General features: G+C 43.1%; 1 protein-coding gene across 2 annotated transcripts in view; it reads right to left on the minus strand.

Annotated features, from left to right (window-relative positions):
* The window catches only part of SCFD2 (sec1 family domain containing 2), a 206153-nt gene that overhangs the window by 13102 nt on the left and 171194 nt on the right, over window positions 1-21857 (minus strand). For both annotated transcript variants that reach the window (XM_087736208.1, XM_009474289.2), the window contains exon 6: window positions 1017-1162. In XM_087736208.1, the coding sequence (XP_087592334.1) occupies window positions 1017-1162 (146 nt within the window). The remainder of the gene's footprint in view (window positions 1-1016; window positions 1163-21857) is intronic.

The following is a 21857-nucleotide window of genomic DNA, read 5'->3' on the forward strand; positions in this document are numbered from 1 at the left end:
CAATTAAATCCATTGCATAGCCAGATTAGGGGGCTGCAAGGCGTTAATACATCCCTTGCTGCGTTCCAGCACTTAGCCCTAAGCAAACAACCTGGGTTACATCCAAAGAACATACTGATGCTAATTACACTTCCACTAAACTTCTAGAGGATATTTTCCTATCATCCGACTGCCCCCCCACTGAAGCATACTAAATGTTTAACAATTTTCCCCATTTCAGACACCGGACTGGTCCTAAGTGCCAGAAGACTTCAGTAACAGGTTTTCTCCAATTTAGTTTTCCAGTGACATTTTGCAACACTCCCGATATTGTTAGAAAGCGTTGCTTAATTTGAACTACATCCCTTTGCTGGTCCACCGCATGCTTATGAGTTTGGAAGGATTTTTTTCTGGCTCAAGGCTGGAACCAAGTTTTACAGTCTCTCTCTAAATCACTGTATGTGCTTTCCATTGTAAAACTCTATTTTTAACTGAAAAAGTTAAAACACTTTGGGGGAGGTGGAGAGAGAGAAAAACACTATATATTAGTCCTGATGACCTATAGTAATATCGTGGTTCAAGTGTTCATATTTTAGAAACAAAAGCTGCATTTTTCACCGATTTACAAAGAGGAGTGCCTCTCACACTTCTAGAGATGGGAGAGAAAATACACAGGAATATAGTTGCTGTATGGATGTGGTCATCCTGCTTTGCTATGCCATTGGAGGTCTTAGTCCAGGACTGTCTTGACCTAGCCCTGCCTTTCACGGGCATTTATGTCACATCACAGCGCTGCAGAGCAAATCTCTCATTTCTTCCTCAGACAATTCTTTGTTGACATTGGCATGGATACACCTGAGTTTGGATGAAGGACTTGAGGAAGTTCTTGATGATTAGGTCAATTATAAAATCTGTACTTAAATATCTTCCACATGGGCAGAACACATATAGGATTAGCACATCAGCAAAATCAGTGCTGCAATTTTGACAGCATGCTAGAGAAATAACATACACAGGGAAAAGAAAGATCCACTTGCCTGGTGGGTGTTGCTGCCTGGATTATGTATAGAATTAAACTGTTTCATGTGCATTCGAGCTCTGGCAATATCCCTGAGGTACTGAAAGATATCGTCCACTGCATCTGTGGCTTTCTGAGATGTCAGGTTCAACGATGAGTCACAGCCTAAAGAAATAAAGAAAAACAGAGCTGAGTGAAAGCCTTTCAAATGTTTTGATAATACGCAGTAGCAAAAGGATAACTGGGAGGAAATTTTAAATTAGTTTCATCATGTTATATTCTAGAAACTCAGGGGCTTGTTAGACAGCATGTCCTCAGCACAGCACGAGTCCCTGTAGCTAAGAAAGAAGTCATAAATCCTAGACAGCAAGCAAAGTGAACAGCACCTGTCTAACCGCATTTGTAACCTAGATCATACAGCAATTTCATCAGCACAGGGTACGTTTTGCTCTCCACAGCAAACAGAAGATCCCATGCTAGCAGGCCCTGAAGAAGAGCCCTACGTGGAAAGGAACCAGCTGGTTTGCTGCTGTCCTCGGGGTGAAAGAGCCATGCAGAGGGGAATTGCTCCTCAGGCATCGGACTGGAGACCCGCTCGCAGTCTGCTGACTCCAAACGCATTTCCTACCTTTGCGACAAGAAAAATAGGAAAACTCTGCGCTAAATACAGTGGAAATGATAGCTACACATTGGGAAGAGCTGCATTATCATAAAAAAGCCCTTATCCCTCAAAGCGGCACAGCTATTGCTTTTAACGTATTTTTCCAAAGCACTTCTGCTAAGATATAATGCTTATCTTCCACTGAGGCCAAACTCCATTTAGAGGACCATGTAAAAGGTCCCTCCAGGTGGCCTGGCAGTGCCTCGGCAAAGAGAAATTTTTATTCTTGGCTCCATCCCCCTTATCACAGGACCTATATCGCACAGAGGCGTAGAAAAAATGCCTTCTCAGCTGACCTGCTGATGAGAATTATCCAAGTCAGAGAAAACTGGGTCGCCTGGTGTTTGTATTGCCCTGCCAACACAACTCTACACCTTTTGACATCTCTGCCCGCCTCTCTTCTCACATGACTCCTCATCCCCTTGGTGGAAGATCCAGCACAAAATAACCCTTCTTGCCACACACACACACAAGCACACATTCACTCCTGCTTATCGCCAGCATCTTCTCTGGGGGATGCTGCTGCAGTGGTTTGTGCATCCACCCTGGGTCCCGCAATCGGTTCTGCACTGGCAAACCTTTATGTCTGTGCAGAATCCTGCTGAGAGGACGGGGTCTCCCACGGGTCCCAGCACCTGCCGGCTCACGTCGTGCTGCACCAGTGGAGCCCGGCACTGAAAGCAGACAGCAAAACCTGTCGTGAAGGAGCCTGAGTTTTAGGGTGGGGGGATTCTGAACAAACTTTCCTCTACCACCGACAGAGGACAGAATCCTTATGCACTAAAGAAACAAGAAAAAAGGCGGTTCTTTCAAAATTCACAGGGAATTTGTAATAGCTCATCTGGATCACGCTTTCACATCTTTGCATGCTGCACAGCAGAATATATATATAATATATACCTATATACACATACCTACAGAGGTCTGAAACTATTCCTACAAGATGGTGATTAGACACTGAGCTTTCACTTGTCTGAATATTGTTTGTTGAAAGGCTCCAAGTCGGATCCCCAGCTGGTGCAGCAGAACAGATAAAATGACTGTACTTCTGCAGGGCTACAGCAAATCAAGCTGCTGAGGATTTATGCCATTATAACCCACAAAGCAACGAAGCGAACATGAACTGGGCCTCGGGTGATTCCTGTGTTGTAATTCTAAGGCAGACACTCATATGTTTTCGGACAGAGCTCTTGAAATTATTTTTTTTTTTAAATGAGTGCAAAATAACTTACAGAAATATTTTTGTTGTTATGTATGTGCAAGATCTGCGTGTTCTGACACTCTGATTGACCAAAGCTTAGTTTTTCATTTGGCCGAAGAGCCAGTGTGTTGTCAGTGAAAGCCCTGAATGCAAACCCCACTCTGCAGCTCATTACTCCACTCCACTGGTGCTCTGGAAATCAGAGAGATGGCTGCTGCGAGTGATCTTGTGCTGGTTTAGGGGCAAGGGAACGGTGTCCAACAGCTGACAAAAGTGAAACTGAACACCCCCTGGAGAGATAAGGTTGATAAATAAAGACGGAGGTGATAAATCCTGGTTTATATTTATCACTAGCACAGGCAAAATATTCAGAGGAGATTTTGTATTGCTGGTGTGTTTTTACCCTGCCCATGGGAAAACACAGGAATGAGAAAACAGGGAAGTCCCTGTTAGCTCCCAACTCAGAGGCAGTTAACATTTACAAAGCATTTTGCACATGCAAATTAAAATGAAGAGCCATATCTCATTACTGTATTACTAGATTTTTCTTCTCTCCGAGAGATAAGCTTTCTCTGTTTTAGCCACATTAGAGATAAGCAGTTTCTAGCTAATGTAAGTAGTTATATTTTCTTTGTCCTCTCTTTAATCCTTTATCAGCAAAAGCCATTGCTTTTGGCCAGGCCACCTCTGGAATGTTTCGTTTCGCTAGCGAACGCAAGTCCCCCGCACTGAACAAGTTCAGGCAAGGTAAAAATCACATCAAGTTTGCTTTGCACACTCTTTTTTCTTAATTGTTTATTTTCTTGGACCATATAAAAAAAGCCTTTTGTTTTGCCCCTACAGTTATTTTTCTCATGAAAAGAAATACTTGTTTCCTTCTCCTGTTGGCATCACTTCTCTTTCTTTCTCTTTTTATTTTAACAAGAGCCTTTTGACCAAGAAGTTTCAAACCAGCTTGTCACTTCCCACTTCTGGAACTGCAGGGCAGTTTCCAGTGGACATGGTCTGGCTCCGTGGCTGGAAGCCCCCACGATGCTCCTCACCTTGCCTGGCCCAGCGCATCCCACTTTGCTTTTTGTTATTGGGTCAATCTTCTCTTGAGCAATTTCTCGGCGAAGCGCAGCCTCTGTAACATCACTCACCGCTCAAACCTCATTGCCAGGGAAATGCTGTCTGGAGCTTGGGCTTTGCTTTACAGCTTGTGCTGACACACTCGTGGGCTGGAGAAGGCCATGAAATCATTCACCCTCACCATCTGTTTAACAGGCCACATCGCTTCATCACCATCGCCCGAACCAAAGCAAGAGCCTTGGTGTGCCGTGCAGTATGCCAGCAGCTCCTCGTCCTCCCTGTTCAACCATGCAGGCCAGAGCATCTCTCGAGGAGCACTGGAGCAGGGGGTCAATGTATGCTTCCAGTCTCCATGGCAGAGTGTGGTGCTGGACCCAATTTGGAGCAGGTGGGCACCGGGAGTCGAAGCTCCGGCCCGGTGCCAGTTTAAGGCTGACAGATGGAGGGAAAAGAGCCGTACCTTCAAAGGTTTCTCTAAACTGTGGCTTCCTTGGGACTTCTGATCAAGAAATATCACATGTCTGGGGAAGTCATGGCTCTTTTTCTAGCCTGACAACCAGTTCTTCTTTTTCAAAATGTATATTAAAAAATAAGTTTTCTTTGCCATCTTATTGTTGAGATTAATAGCAAAAATCTCAGGATCTCTGAAGGCTGCTGCCTACCTGTCACACTGCAGCAGGTTGGAAGAGGGGAGCTGGGTTTCACTCCAGCCTGGAGAACAACAGAAGGTTGTGTTGTACAAATGGCAGGCGGCTACAAATCACTTCCCGTTCACACCTTCCCCGTGAATGGGGCTGTGTGCGCATATGGAGAGCAGAACACAATCCCTCCTCTCTGCCCGCCTCATGCTACCAAGAAATCTGCTCCTTTTACAACAATGAAGAGGTGGAATACATTAGCTGCTGCACAGCTCATGTGCTAATTAAAACAACTCTTCCTGTTACTGTTTTTTCACAGGAAGTTAAATGGCATTAGGAGAGCATGCTGAATGAATTCCTTTGAATCCCAAGCCCCATTATATATGGGAAAAGGCATTTAAATGAAATTGGGGGATATTGCTTTCCTGTCAGACTTGAAGAAGCCCAGTTGTGGAAAAAAGAAAATCACCGTTAACCAGCATGGGACTAAAGATTTTAAAGCACATATCCAAGATCTTGATGATATCCCAAGAAGAACACAACCTGGTTCTGCAGTAAGTGGTGCCCGACTTCACCGATATTGCTTCTTCCATCCACTTGTGCTGAATTTGAGGGGAGTCAGAGTGTCAGGAGCTGCATCCAGTGCCAAATAGGATGAGACTGCTGGCCCTTATTTTTGACCTACTTTCGAACTTGTTCATCAGAGAGAACAGATCTCCTCTTAAGCTAGGCATCTGCATAACCATTACTACTAGAACTAACCCATTTTCACAAGAAGCTTGAAAAGAGGAGAATGGAGATGCTCTTCTCTACAGTCTGGGGTGACCCAGAAACCAAACTGGACCAGTTTTTCTACTGATTTCTGAAATCGGAAGGAAGATACTGTAAGAAAAGGACACAGACAATACGAACCCACAAGATCTATAATTATACAGTGGCATGTTATTGATTATTCCCTCCCTGAATGCAACAAATGAGAATTTCAGACCTTTCAGTGTATCAGAAAACCTTTCACTGTGCTTTGTCTCTTTTGGTACGTGGTCCAGGAGTTATAAACAAAGTTGTCCTTTCTTGAAAGCAGTACAATAATTATTAACACCATTTACAGAAAAAACCTGATATAAACCCTGCAAACCCTGAAATGGAGCTGGCAGAGTAGCCAAGCCGTTTTAGAGCACACACTGAAGCACAGGCTAAACCAGAAAACCGGTACTTCAAAGAAGAGAAAATCCAGCATCAGGATTCCATTATGCAAGCTATTTTCTACATATGTAGAGTTAATTTGCTTGTCAGTGAAAGACAGAGAAAGAACAGAGATATATGGTGCCTTGAGGGTCAGAACGCAAAATACAGCACTATGATATTAAACTAATGAAAATCCTCTATTTTTATACTTTAGATGATAGCATAGCAATGGGGGCCCTTCTTTTTCTAGCAGATAAATCTAGAAGCATGTATCTGTAATACCCACAGCCATATGTTTTATAAGAGTTTTGATGTATTCATGCATTAAGATTGTTATGAAAAAGGAGGTACGAATGCATATGGTTACACAGACCACGGCTGTTTTTTGCAAGGGAAAAAAAATGTGTAAAAACCAAAACTAGGATGAAAGTTGTGTGATTCTTCTCTCACCTTTTTTACCAATGGATTCTGCTATGCATTTGAATCTTTACTCTTAAATCTGATTTGTATTAAATCATGCTCTCTGCTGCATCTAAAAAGGAAGCTGGTAAGCAAGTGTGACACTCTCGGACAAGGAAGGACAGGCCAGAATACAAGACATCTGTCATTGCCCAATAGCAACATCAGCAGAAGGTGAAAAATCAGAATTGACTCCATTTTATTTTGGGGGATTATGGAAGAGAGGTGCGTTTCCCTGCCCTCGAGAAGAGAGCGTCCAGAGGGAACAGACACAGCGGTGCCTGCGACAGCTTCCCCGCAGCACATGGCATGTCTCTGCCCCTGGGGATGGAGAGGATCCTACTCTGTGCTTGCTCGGTCCTCCACACCCCCAGCACAAGTGTGCACGGCGCCGGCGGGGGCAGCCACCTCTGCGCTGCTGGCAGCTCCCAGCGAGGAGCAAGCCTCCAGGCAACCTTGAAATGCTGAAGGCCAAGTCAACACTACAGTAGGCTCAGTTCAAAACAGGGCTGGCTTTTCTGACATTAGCAAGTGATTCGGGTGCTACTGATTGGATTAGAGGAAAAGAAGAGTAAAAAGAAACAGGGAAGAAGCTGAAAGATTTTTCAAAATGGTATTTGGAATTCAAAGGTGAATTAAAATCCCAAGAAAACAGGCACTTCGGAAAAAAGAGATGAAAGTTATAAAAAAAATAACAGGTCCATTTCGCTGAAGCCCTGGCAAAGCAGAGTGTCGGTGCTGCTGGCACAGAGCGGCAGGAGCTCATCAGCTGAGGAAGGGGCAGGTGCAGAGGCGCGGAGATCACCTGTCCTTACCCACAGCCTTGAAATGCTCTTGCCCCATCCCTTACCAGCAACCACAGCAGATTTCTAAGTCATCCTCCCGATTCAACCCCTTTTCTCACCCTCCCTCTTCCCTTCCCCCTTCCTGCGATGGCCCCTTGCTCCCATCGTGCTTCAGCCCTTCATTGCATCTGGGAGGCTGAACTCAGCTTGGACCACACTGCTGTGAAACCACTCTATCCCCACGGCCCTCCTCGGGCAGAGGCAAGTTATTTGTGCACCAGAGGCAAAGAGGCTGAAACTCCTCCAAGGCGTCCAAGAGGTCAGCATCACAGCCAGAGTGGGAACTCGGGATTTCCCAGCCCTGGGCTTGATCAGCCCTTCTGCCAGTCCACACAGCACCCAATAACAGACTGAAAACGCTAGCAGGCAGAAAGATAAACAGAGGGGAGGAGGAAAGCAAATAGCAGCATATGGGAAAAACATTAGAAAAGGGAGGGAAAATGTATACGATGTTAAAAATCAAAGCAGAATGTTTTTCTCCCTCAATTATGAGCAACATCTGATTTGAACCTATTTGAAACCCGAGGTTCGCATGGAGGGTCGCTGAAGGGCTCCAGCTGAAGTCTGAAACTTCAGAATAAATCAAAGGGATTATCTGAGAAGCCACACAACAGAAAAGGTCAGCTCCGCGTTTCTATAAATGTCACTTATGATCTGATTGGCACATGGAGAATGAAAACACAGCGGCACGCAGGGACGCTCCGGGGCAGTCACCAGCACCACGCAGCGCAAGTGAAAGTATGGATGTGGTGTCCGTGGTGGGAGGAGGAGGGGCTGACCCACCACCAAGGAAACCACAGAAGCCAGTATTGCAACCGGCAAAGGTGCAATTTGTCGTTTATTTTAATCATTACAAACATCTCCCATTTGAGAGAGAAGCCAAGGATGTTTTTTTGAAGAGTAACTAAATTTAGAACCCTAAATCTCCACTTCAGCTTTTCAATAAGCGTCCAAACTTTAGCAGTGCTGAGCACCCAGGGATTGCACATGTATGTCTCCCTGGGCAGTTCAGCACAGATTTGATGTTTATTATAGAGGGACGCATCCTGCGATCTCTGGAGCTCACCGGGGAGGGATGGCAAGAGCCAGCGGTGTGCTTGGAAAGCTTGTTGTTGGCCTCAAGTGTAGGAACCTCTTCTGGAAGCTGCTCTTTGGCGTGCAAGGCACGCACAGCCCACATGGCTAAGTACTTTGCTGGATCTCAACCTCTGAAGCTGCACGCATAAAAATCTGGCCACTTACCTACGTGATTAAATGTGGATTTAAGACCTACCTTCGGAGAACAATTTTTTTTTTTTTTAATTTTGGCCTCAATATCTGTCACTTGGACATTTCTGTTTTACGGGAATATTTTATTGCCTTCTTCTTGCCAAAATCCAACAGCACAACATGTAATATCAACTTTTACGAAGCACTGCAAACTCAGTACTGCAGGCTCTCATGTTACATGAAATTAAACCTGTCAATTCAGTGAACAATTACAGGCAAAAACTACAGCGCTTACTAAAATAAATTACATAAATTAATTGCAGGAGGAATTTAAGTTAGGCTCAGATGTGCTTTCTGAAAGAAATTAATGTAACAAATTCATTAGGGAACCATTCAGTTGCTCCCTCAAGTAGTCCATATCTTAATTAAAAAACCACACATGTTAATAAAGTTATGGTAAATGCTCTGTAAGTCTAATAAGGCCTCCCAGTAACGTTCTTGCAAGAGCTCAGTAAAACTCCAGGTTTTACTAAACGATATAGGGCTTTATGAACATACCACCCTGGGACCTACGCAAACAAATGTCCTCAGTCTTTTGTAAGTTATTCTCAGCTACCCTCCTTTTGTCTTCAGACTGGTGGCTGCACTTTGGCAAGAACAGATTTTTGCTCCCATCAAGGACTTTCTTGCTATTCATGCATCAGCCAACACCTTCCAGTGATGCTCTGAAAGTTTCACCCTCGGATCTGCTTGCCTCTTACCTACTCCGCAAGGTACTCCAGGAGGTACCATGTACGTGAAGGACAAACAATGCGCGGGGAAGAGGGATGAGGTTCATGTTCAGGTAGCAGCAGGCGAGGCAGCAGGTACTACCAGTACGGCACAGCCTCCTTGGCCAGCGTGCACCAGAGCAGAGGGCACGCTGCATGTGTGAAATGGTATGGCTGTTCTTCAGAACAGCCATCACGGTGGGACATGGATGGGGCCCTGCCACTGCCTTTTCTAAGGTACCTACTCGGGGACCTAATAGCCCTCCTTCTTCCTTTCTTTCTCCAAGCACCTGCAAGCCACCCTTTTGTGAGAGACCACCTGGAGCTGGACTAGCCTTTTTTAGGCTACAGCTCCTGTTAACGTGGCACTTCACACTGCCTGGGCTGAAGAAAATCGTATGCAAAGAGAAGCGTTCCTAAGCAACTGCATTTAAAGCCCTTCATGAAGAAACACCCCGATGGCCTGTTTTGTCTCTGCACTATGAAGCAGCGGAGCAGGGAGGAAACTCATGTAGAAGTCCACGGGAATCTAGATGCTCTACCCATGGGAGTCTAGATGCTTTACCTACTTGGCCCCAGAGGGAACCTCAGGAAAACATAGCAATATCTGTAAATGTCTTTAGAAAACTCTTCTTCTTTATGTTGATCACAAGGAATCATACTTTTAAACCAACAACAAAGTGAAATAAGTCTTTGGGTATTTTTGTTTGATTTTTCCACCTTTTTTTTTTTTTTTAGCTTGGATAATGGAAATTAATACAATCATCCCTTAAGTACCTTTTGCTTTGAATTCGCAACTATGCTCAGAATAGTTTCCCTTAAAAAAATGACATAGCTGACCTTCTAAAATTAAAATTAAACTATAAAAGGATTAAGTGTTAGCCAAAACACTAGAAGGTTGTTTTCCAGGAGACTGGGTGAAAAAGCTAAAAGCTAAATGCCAATCCTGTATTAATCTATACTGTTATGACAGTTTTGATGCTAACAGTAGGTAGAAATACACTGTAACAAGTTTACAAAGTTCATGGTAGTAAGAAATGAAGCTGTCAGATAAACACAAATATCACAGATTTCCAGTTCTTGTAATATTTGAAAATCTGACAAATGACACACCACGCTTGACACACTTTATGTACTATTTGGCTAGCGCCACACTACCCAACTGGAAGAGAAATGAAAGAAAGACTAAATGCCACGCTCAGTGTAATATTGACAGAACACAAAATGTATAACAATAAACCCTCTGAAGTTAATCTATGACATTACAGTTTATAGTTTAACTGCAATTTTAGAAGAAAAATATATTGCTTGAGCTGCACCCTGCTTACTCCTGAAATCCCGATTACAGAAAGCATTCAGGTGTGAAGTCCCACTGAAATCCAGCCAGAATACTCTCGACCTTATTTTAGCATCCCAACTCCCCAGGAAAGAGAAATCCTACTCATCTACTGTTACTACAGGCAAATCATTCATTTTTAAATAAAATATGCAAAGTGATTGTAACCAAAAGTAACGTCCAGCGTAAGTGGACAGTTCATGGTAATTCCTCTGGTGATTTTTAATTCAAATCTCAATTTAGTGTCTTACAGGGATGCCTTTTTCAAAACGCATTTTGCTGACACTGTCAATGATACATATATTCACAGTATATGTTAATGACACCAAAGGTGAATATCCCCATTTTGTGGCTAGATTTCAAACAAGATTTGCAAAGTTTGTGGCCATGAACTGGTAGATGGATGATCTTGTAAATCACCACCCAGCAGCTCAGGCACAAGCTCAGCCCTGAATTTAGGAAGCTGGGTCCTTCACACTGGCACCAAGTGTTTGGGGGGACGACACCACCTTTGCGCGGGGTCCTACTCAGCTCAATGCAGCCTTTGAGCCATGGCACTCACCTGCACGCATCTAATTGCCGACCAGCTGTAACACTTATGCCTGTGGTTACATTGGAAATAGTAATACTTGCTTGCACCTACTTGGTCATCTCTTCCAAGTCTCAGTCCCTTTGAGCAGGACCTGCCTGGTACTGCGTGCCCACAGGACCACTACTTAGCCAGCTACATCAGATGCTGTTACTGCCTAAATAAAAACCTAACTCCAGGCTCAGTTCAGAGCAGGTTTGCTGAGGGAATGACAAGGATGACTTATTGTGGCCTGCCGGGCACAAGCTGATCAGAAGAGAAAGTCAAGCAGCACGTCTCCCAGGGGCTACATGTGTTAGGAGGGGAAGGAAGGATTCCCCTTTTTCTATACTATCAAGCACCTGCGAGCACATTCGAGAGAACAATTTCCTACCTGGCAGATTGCACAAGACTTTCTCTCTTCCTTCCATCAGTAGTGCAAAAATTGTGACATGCTCTGCCTCCCCAAATGTAGCACAAAGCTGCATACAGTGTGTGAAAATGTTAATGATGCTGAAAACCAGAGAAACGTGGCTTGTGATGCTCTGCTGGAGACCAGGAGTTGTACTGGGCAAGGACCATGTTATACTTTTTTTTGTTCCTGATAATTCTTCTCCTGAAAACGGACATTGACACTGGACACGGAGGTGGAATATGGGGATAAAACAGGGTAAGGGCAGAACAGCTCTTCTTCTGTCCTGCAAGTGAGGATAAGCGAACTATAACAATTGCCAGAGAAAAAGAACGGAAATATTTATGGTAAAGTGCTTCACTGCACAACATAAAGAAAAACTTTTAAACACATAATATTGAAAGCAACAGCCACAATTCTCCACACTGAAGTCGGGAATTCTACTTTACTGGCAACCTCCCAGATTGCAAGTTGTACATGACCAAGGGCAAAAGGACTAGAAACTGCAACGCTCAAACTTCTGCATTTACACCATGACAACTCTTGGCCCTCACTGGAGCTGTTTTGCCCTGCTACTGTCAGTGGTACCATGCACATAAACAAAGGGTTACATCTCCCTGGTGTCCCGGCCTCACCAGGGGACACCTCCGGCAAGGGGCTGGCTGGGGCTGCAGGAAAGCTGCTGCAGACTTGTGTCCTCCCAGTCTAAGAGGCTTAGCATCCCGTTGCACACCAGGGAGGGAAATGGGTAGCAGGCAGTGAATGGGCGGTAAAGCAGCTGTGCACGCATCCCTCAGCTGGCCACACGTGTGCCACCTAGGCAAGGGGTGTATATAGGGCACAGATGTCCATATTCTGCAGGCAGATGAAAAGTTACGGCAGAGCACAGCCCTTCCATCACAACCAACGGTGATCATGGCAAGGAGTACGTGTGTTTTAATCCATGCACAGCATCCACTTTGTGTTACCAGCTCAATTGTATTGCATGCTGTGCATGCTACAGACCCTCTGGAGACAAACCCCTGTCTCTGGTGAGTCACTGTACTGATCTACTGAACAAATGACCTGACGTGATGTTACCGTGTTTCAGATCATCCTCTGCAGAGTACACAGAGAAAAAACTGCCACCGTTTGTACAACTAACCATCTATCTGCAAAGCACAACGTTGTACACGTGGGCTTCGGATGCCTGAGTCAATTTTTGAAGCTATGAATCACGAACAATTTGATTCTAGTATAAAAGCAAGCTGTATTGTCTGTCACCTTGATATTAGAATGCTTTGTGTCTAATTAAAAAGGTAGACGATAGTTTAGCCTATGGCATGGGTAATTATGTTATGTGGAATAAGCATTATGTGTCTGATAAGATTAGGAAAACATATTTTGCAGAGGCATTTGCTCTTCATGAATCTCATGGAAATATCTGTGCAAACCCAGTATTACATTTGGAGTCAGAAATAAAACAGGAGACGCCTTGGCAAATTTCTCTCTCCAGCTTTGGTTTAAGTGGTTGTTTATATTTTTCATCACCCTCTGTAAAACTATTTCATTTGAAATCATCACTGGAGTACTGTCTCAAAAGATAACTCTTCTTGTTTTGGGAATATTTCACATCTCAGTGAGAATAACATCCTATAAAAAGTACCTTCACGGAAGATTTTTTTCCTTTATGAAAGCAGATAACACTGACTCATCTAAATGATTTAAAATCTTCCTATGTTCATCTGCTCCCACAATCCATTGAAACTGTGCACTGAACTTTGCAGAGATCATAAGAATATAGCCCGGTCTAAACACCTAACAATCTGCAGATAAACAAGAAAAGGCAATCAAGTAAAAAGCATGGGCAGAAAGAACAATAATAAAGCAATAAAAAATGCAAGTTAGAAAGAAAGCACTGCACGAATTATCGCACTTTATGTTAATTTTTAAATTGAAATTACTGTTATACAAGAGACAAGACACAAACTGCATAAAGCATACTTTGGGTGAAAAGCAAAATAAAAGCAGTTAGGCTGAGGAAAGGACCTGAAAGAGGAGAGAAGGAACCCTACTACAGGACGATGGACCAACGTGGCACTATTTGTTTCCAAAGGATGAACAATGCCACCATGTGCCAAGCCACCCCTTCCTCCGAGTACATGCGTGTTGCAGCCGGCCACTACCAAGACACAGAAGATCCCTGACTACGAATAACAGAAAATTATACAATTAATGCTCTTTTTTGTTCTTTTTCTTGTCTGTTAACTAGAAAGCACACTGCAGTGCAGATGGCAAGTATCAGTCAATGAAGAAAATGATCAGCAGTACAAGCCGCAAGTGCATGTATAGAGGGAGGAAATATCCTAGAGTATTAAGTGGAATAAACTCGTATTCATAAAACATAATAATGCATAATACGTGCAACAGATAAAAAAACATGCTGTCAGAGGCCTCAGTTTAGCAGAAAACATAAACACACATTCAGCTGAAAAGGTGTGATGGGATGAAGTTAGGCCAGCGCTTAAGTGCCTTGTTGAATTGGGGTGAAACTCTCTGGTTTAAATTTGGAAATAATTGTGCTATTTTAATTAACAAACAATTGAATGGCTTGTGGAGTTGGTCTAGAATGTTTCTTAAGCACTTAAGAATTAACATTTTTTGTCTTTAAAACAAATCAAAAACATTGTATGCATTGGTGAAAACACAGCTTTTAACACAGGTTTGAAGAAACAACAACTGATAGAAAATGCCTGGGACCTGTAATCATTTCCATTTAGTATAAAATGTTAATGTTTCCAGGAAAAAAAAAATAATTAAACCCACTCATAATCTTGTAGTCAAGTTTCAACACCTGCTTATTTATTGTGGCCAAAAGAATAAGGATAACATGATTTATGCTTCAAGCATACGGCAGAAGCATAGGGATTTTTTTCATTAAATTGTACCTGCCTAAGAATGAAAGAGGACATGTAATTTCAAAATTAACTGGAATTTTTTTTTTTTTTTTGTTTAGGAAACAAAGACATTAGCAAATGCAAGCAACCAATCAAGCCTGAAGGACTGGCAGCAGTAATTTCGCCACGAGGCTGATCTGTGGCAGCCCAATGCTGTTTGCTACTGGGGCACTGGGCAAGTGCAGCTCAGAGGCGCTGTGGCCCCAGGCCACCAAAGACAGTCATTTGCAGGGTGTTTGTACAATGGCAATCGTATAACTGCAATAGAAATATTTATAGTAATATATTTAAGCTCATAGGTCCTCAAATGATCAGTAGACATAGATGTGCTTCCATGGATATGTCCCACATGTAATGAAGCCTGTGGAGGAGAGGAGGAGACTCCCGAGACTCCTACCATAACGTTTCATTTCAGAAGGGGAAAATATTGACTAATTTTGGTCCTGAAGTCCTTATGCAAGCTTGTGACTGCTAATCTCAATGAATAATTCCTGCACAGGGAAGAATTATAGGAGGATGTAGTTGTGAATGTTAACACTGTGAGAAATCACATCTACAGCTTTTTTTCCTGCATTCACATTCAACATCGAACCTGACTGAACCTTCCACCGTGTTACGTCCCCTTGTTCACTACTAATTATAAGTAACCGGGACTGCATTCATAATGGTTTGTTAATTTTCCCTGTACGGTTCTTTCCTGTACGAAACCACTCAGAGAAGGAAAGACACCTCACACCTCCATGCAGATCTTGAAACCAGAAGAATGGCCTCATTTTCCCCACTTTTAATCTTTTAGCCAAAGGACTGGTGAAAATGGTGAAAGAAAAGTTTAGGAATAAGCCAAGAAATTGTTTAAAAAAAGCATGTCGGAGAACCTGTGAGTTATCTGCTTCCTTGATGCATTTGCTACTGACCAACTTGGTCCTCGCCTTTCCCTGGTAAGCCGGTGGCACATTTGGAGAAATAAATGCTGCCCTCTGTTGCTAATTTCTGATTGCTACTTCACCTTCCTTTTGCTTCACCTAATTTTTAAGCTGCAGAAATGGAGAATTTTGGAAACAAACCAGCACCAACAGCACCACTCCAGTCATGCTGCTCTTCACCCGTTGAATATTATAGCTATTTTCTTCAAAGCTTTGTCTCTGTGCAACAAGGATCTGTAAAAACCAACCGCTGCCAGCTCGCCTGCCCTCTCTTCACTAACTTCTGGCAGCTTTGGGCACAAAGGATTTCCGTCATCAGTTATCTTCTGCTGGCTGTCATTGAAAAACTGTACCGCATTTTCACAAGAGAAATGGAAATAAGGCAAACACCTCGCTTTAGATTATTGTATACTGTTGTCTCAGCTGAAAATGTTACTTGACATGGTGCATTGACAACGAGTGTCTCTGCACATTTGTGACTCAACTTCAGGCGCACGCTGTGTTTTATGCTGCCCTCTGAGAGAGGTACCTGGAGCACTGAAACAACTCAGCAGGAGAAGCATCAGCAAGAGTCGCCGGGCAGTAGTTGCTCGCGTGTTTCTGTTGCATGATCACACCGTTCAGTGTCTGACACGCTGAATGCAAACAAGTTTCCCCTTTCACTGCAAAAGGATGGTGGTTGTCGTGAGTTACCACAGGTGGACTAACTTTTAACGTCAGCTCCCGCAGTTAGGCAACACCAAATTAAAAATGAAGAATATGGTCATACACCGAGATATAGATGTGACACTAACAACCACCTAGAGCACAGCTGCAGGGCTCCTGTGAAGAGATTGGCCTTGAAAGTACCCAGCGTCTTAGCCTCAGGCCACAGCTACCTCCCCTTCTCCCAACCAGGTCAGTCCATAAACTGCAGGTAACTAGAGGAAGACAAACCAGGGAATGGCAGAGGAGATACTGATTCAAACAACCAGCCCTCTTGTCACCTCCTAGGCACTGGGTCTCACTTTATTAAATTTATTTATTAGCAGAATTCTGCTTGTTCATTTTTTCTTACCTGATTTGGATCATGGAAGTAGCCCTAATTATTGAATGTCCCCAGCTGCTTTGGTGGAAAACAGCAGTGAAACTTTTCTCTATTGAGATTCAGCCTATACACCAAGAAACCCACATGTTGGTGTCCAGATCTGGTCTTTCTGTTCCTCAGGGGTAACATAAAGCTGCCATTTTTTATAAAGCTCTTGCTATCCTCTAGCTGCTTGGAAGTACACCCATGTACTGCCTGCACTTTCTGCTGGCTCCTTGGTGAGTATGGTGGCACCTCTGTGCTGGAAATGCTGGGTGCTTCATTGCCAAAACACGTGTCTCTAAGCAACTGATCCTTCTTCTAAAATCATGAATCTCAGCACTTTCAGGCTGAGGAGCAAAATGCATGAAAACACATATAATTAGAGATAATTAATAGGCCAAGGACTGTTCCTTCAGAAGTGCTATGGTTGATACATATCTCCCTCCCTGAATTCCAAGCATCGTTAGTCATAACGTGAATGAAATGATTGATGACTGGGTAGACTGCTACCAGTCTAAGCCTTACTTTCCCACAGAGTTTGCACGGAAGCATGCTACTGAATAACAGAAGGCCACTCTCAAAACCTTTCCCTGTGCCATCACTGCTTGGTGGACTCTCTTCACTCATTCCTTCTCCTTCCTCCTGCCACGAGGAGACACACTGCACGGGGAGGGGGCTGCAAGGGTCGTGCACGCAAGGGTGGCTCGGTCCTGCTCAGCGTTACTACCAGAGCAGCCTCAATGTCCATCACTTCCACCCTCCCGACAGCAACGTGTGGCAGTACTAGCAAGCCGTCGGGCTTGGCAGCAGCAAACGTCACCTCAGAAGTGAATCATCATGGATTACAAAAACGTTTTCCTTTCCAAGCAATGAAAAACATTAAAGGACAAAGCTTCCCCATACACTTCATTACTACTTTTTCTAGATAAGTAAAATGTTGTTTACTGCAGATTCTGTGCAACATCACCATTACAATCTTGGCCAATGTCATGGTGACTTTCTCTGCCACTTTATTAATGAAGTTTTTACCATCCTCAGATGTAAAATTATGACTGCCTCCATTATCTGGGATGTAATAATGTCTTCTTTTCCTCATATTTGGGACCTTTCATTTTTAAAAGAAAAAAAGACTTATTTTTATTTTTACACCAAAGGATTAGAAATATTCTATTAAGTTATTCTATACAGCATCTGGAAAATACACTGTTTTCTTGCACAGGTATTTCCTCTCTTGACCAGGGTGGAACAGCCCCAATAACTGAATAAAACCTGAGGGTAGAGCCTGGAAATTAGCTAACGGCGATGTTTATGCTATAGAAAGATGGCAGAAGGCGGCACTATGCTCAAGCTCCTGGACCGAGCTCAGACTGCTGCAGTGCAGCGCCGCACCATTCAGCTCCCGGGCAAAGCACCATCTCACAGGGAAGATGCTTCATCCAGGCTATCAGGTCTGCCCATGGCAAGGCTGGAGCGCTGCATTTTCTGGGCACAGATGTTCTGCTTCTGGTTCCAGAGCTGATGGGACTCATCCAGCTGCCCCCGAGCAGAGCACACAGCAAGCAATGGTCCCTCTGCACTAGGTGGAATACCATGTTTAAGCTTCTACTGTGATCCCCGGTCTTGAATCATCCTGTCACAGCTTACTGTAACTCTCTGCACTCCCAGATGTTTAATTAGACCTTTTGTTGCTCTTGCAGAACTGCACATGTTTTATGTTGATTATTGGCCATTTAAAAATAATCTGAAGTGAGATTTACCTCTAATACTGTTAGCCATCTGAAAACCAGAAGTCTACTCCATGCTCATTATCTCATCCCAGGGAATCTCCTGGAAAGGCGAATCTGTCTGCACCGACTATAGGCAGACTCTAGAAAAGCTTCACCTGCTAACATCAAACTCTGTGAAATAATTCCCACTTCCAACTAAAGGCCCAAGTCATTAACGTGGAATAAGCTAAAGTAATATAAATCTGAGATAAGGAAAAGGATTAACCTGTAGACCAGAAGAACTGTGACAAGCATAATAAGGCATGTGTTGTTCTTCTAAAAAACAACTATGAATAGATGCTACCGTCAGCCCCCAGCACATTCAAAGTCAGAAACGCTTACACTGCAGACATAAATAAAGTGTCCTACTTTCTGCTTATGCCAACATTACAGAAGGGAAAAAGTACAGAGATATCAGCTAGATTATACCTTATCCTGGGAATGATAAATGGAACGTGATCCATTTGTGAGGAGTCTTTAATATGTATAATACTTGCTTTATTTATTTGGGTGTTTTTACATAGTCTTTTTCATAGCTACTCCAGAGCGCTGCACCAAAGTCAAAATTCAGGGTCTCACCTTCGCAAAGAATGCCTCAGCCAACTCTTGCAGACAAAGGGAGCCAAACGAAAGCAGAATGAAGCCATCTCTAACCAAAATCCTGAGTGAGCAGAAAAGCGGCAGAATCTGAAGCTCCAACGTGTGAGCCAAAATGGACACAGGTTGGCTTTCAAATCTGAGAGTGTTTTTGCAGATCTAGCAGCTCTGCAAAACATATTTGCAGTTGTAAGTTGAGCAAATTTGCTATGAGTCATAGCGGCTGTAAACATGCAACCCCCACAGAGTTGTTTGCAAGTCATTTCTCTGCATATACCCACTTGCATTCAATTGAAGACTGAATAACTGAGTAACTGCAGAACATCAAATACAGTATATAAATGTAAGAGAAGAGGAAAAATGACACAGGCAACTACAGTCTAGTCACTTGCCTTTCAAATAGGCATAAAGTTCAAGCAGATTTTGAAAAGAAAAAACAAGTGTTAAAAATGAATGAGGAAGGCAGGCAAAATCTGACAAATGCAGGGCATAACCAGGCTCGCCATACATCTTTCTGGGTGAGATAACTGACTGTTCGGCTGACAGAAGTCTGGTAGCTGAAGTCTATTCAGATTCCAGTAAAACTTCTGATACAGTGCACCCGGAGAATTAGTTTGGAGTGAAGAGATAGGACTTAATAAAAGAGTTGCAAGGAACGGGCTGAAGGAGAGATGACAATGGCCTGGGCTAGACAGGCAGTCTTAGTGACGTTCCTTGAGGACTGGTCTTACTATTTTTATTGATGACTTTTGCACAAAAAGTAGGAGTGCTGATGACAACATTATGAGGTATTGTCAAAAGTAGAAGGAGCCTGAAATATTATACAAGATTCAGGTTCTGAAGCACCAGAAATGAGACAAAGCAGATCAGTACAGCAATACAAAATGAGATAAACCTCACCAAGGCCATCAACTTAATGGGCAATAATAAGAAATCTCTCCATCAGCTGGGATTGCGATGGAAAACAACAGGAAGAGAAGAATCTGGGTGGTATTAGCTGATCCGGGGATGACCCTGGGCTACCAGCACCGCATGAGGCGTGCAAAACTCATCAGATAAGATACTTCCTGTAGATACACAGACATGCTAGTTCCGTCCTAAAAATGGTAAAACTGCAACAGAAACAATTGTGGTCACTGGTGCTTGAGATACTTGAACTCAAACCGGAACAGGGTTAAAGAAGATCTGTGAGCATGACTACAGAAATAAGAAACCATTTTATCTGAAAAAAACGGGGCTTGCGCAGCTCAGCAACAGGAAAATTGAGGATACATAAGCTGGAAAGTAGAATAAAGTATCCAACCATCACAGGAACAAGGTCCTGAAAGAGCCTTTGTGAGAGAGTAGTTGGATGTAGCTGGAAATAAGAGCAGTTTCAAGATGGATTTTGATAAATTTATAAACGAGATTGTATGATATGTTTGCCTTGAAAGGAGCAGGGGGCCTGGTTTGGTGGTGAGGGAAGCACCTCCCTGCTTCTGTCTTTCCACATAGACCCTTGATCATTTAATACAATTTTTATGTTTCAGAGATTTAATATTACATCTAGGAGAAAAACCATGCAATTGCTCAAACTCTCTATAAATGTTCTCATAAATGCTAATGTAGGATTTTGACTATTAAAAGTGTAGAAATGTCTGGCAGCCTTTTTAAAAGCCTGGTTCAGTCTAGCTGCAAGCTGCCGGTGACCAATTTCACCATGCACATTTTTCTGCCCTGACAAATGGCTCACTGGATAGCTATGGGACAGCCTGTCTGAGAGGTTTACAACCCGCTAATGACAAAGTACTCAAAGCTGGGAATCGGTCTCTCATAGAAATGAAAATATTTTTCCCCCCAGAAAGTTATTACAATTTTCCTTCCTTCTCTCAAAATATAAATGTTGAGTAAGTTGCCTAGCCGTCAAAAAAGACTGGTAGGAATAGTAAAGCCATCAGAGACCCCAGATGTGTAGCTCTTTCACTTCCCTAATAATGCTTCAGCATTGAAGAAGTGTGGCAAGGTCATCAGAGAGGCAAAGTAATGAAAAAGTCGAGGCTGAAAGGAAAGCAGAAGGCTTGAAACTAGTTATATGTGTTATGTTTCTACAAGGCAAGAGAAACAAGAGGTTTCATGGTGTACATGGGCTAGCATGTGGGATTCTGTAGGATCTGCAATTCCCTCTCACGGGGAAGGACTTACACCATGTACTTCTGGGTAGCATGGAAAGGCAGACTCTCCATCTTGCTATTTAGAAAGCTTAGATGAATGGAGGGAAGGATGAAACAGAGGATATATCTGTTAAAAAGTATATTTCAAACACCTCCTGCTGCCTGTACTCCAGAGAATACAGAGGTGGCATATAGCAACCGCCTGGTCCTATAGCCAGGGACATGCATTTCCTTGTTCCTCTGAAAGTCTGCTCCAGTCTTGGTGAGCTGTAAACCTCTGAAAGATCATCGCTCACACATGCTCAGTTAAGCCTTGCTGGATTTTCACCATTAAGATGTCTAAGGATGCTCTTGCCAAACATACTCCAGTCTTTCACAGGACATAGTGTTAACAGAGCAGTCCATCCATCATCGCTAAAGAGCAGCCAGCCGTGATCTGTTACTTCCCTGCTCCTAACTGTGATCAGACAGCAAAAAATGTGCCATTTTCACAAAACCCCGTGAGCCTGTCCCATTTCCTGGGCTCTACCCAGGCCAAGGCTGCTCAGCCACTGCGCTGGTGCCGTAGGGTTAGACCCACAGCTGCAGCAAGGAGCAGGCTACTCACGGCACCCAGGCAATGAGGAGGCTCTGTCAAAAGATAAAGTCCATATTGAAAATGAGTTGTAGAAAGCTCGTTTCTACTTTTTTTTTTTAAATGCTTAGTAAGCTGTTAAACTACAGAGGAATTTAACATAAACCAACAACACTTATCAATAAATTTATGATGCTGACATCTATTTATTTTATTAAACCTATTCCTTGCCAGGTTTGCTCCACAAAATTCAGCATCCTGTTTTTATAGAAGACTCAGGAAAAAGACATTCATACTTGGGATGCCTAAAGGGCTCCAATCAAGCTCTTCATACTTACTAAGAATGTAAACAAAATGACATGACCTCAGTAGGAATCTTTTACTCCATACTTTTTACAAAGGACAATAAACATATGGAAGGAATTACAGAAAGGGAGTCAGTAAAGAAGACTAGTTCATCAGAGAAATGGTTTGTATAAAAACAAAATTA

This window comes from Nipponia nippon, unplaced genomic scaffold (assembly GCF_047370975.1).
Source record: "Nipponia nippon isolate SJK-2023a ecotype South Korea unplaced genomic scaffold, ASM4737097v1 scaffold_6, whole genome shotgun sequence".
Taxonomy (NCBI): domain Eukaryota; kingdom Metazoa; phylum Chordata; class Aves; order Pelecaniformes; family Threskiornithidae; genus Nipponia; species Nipponia nippon.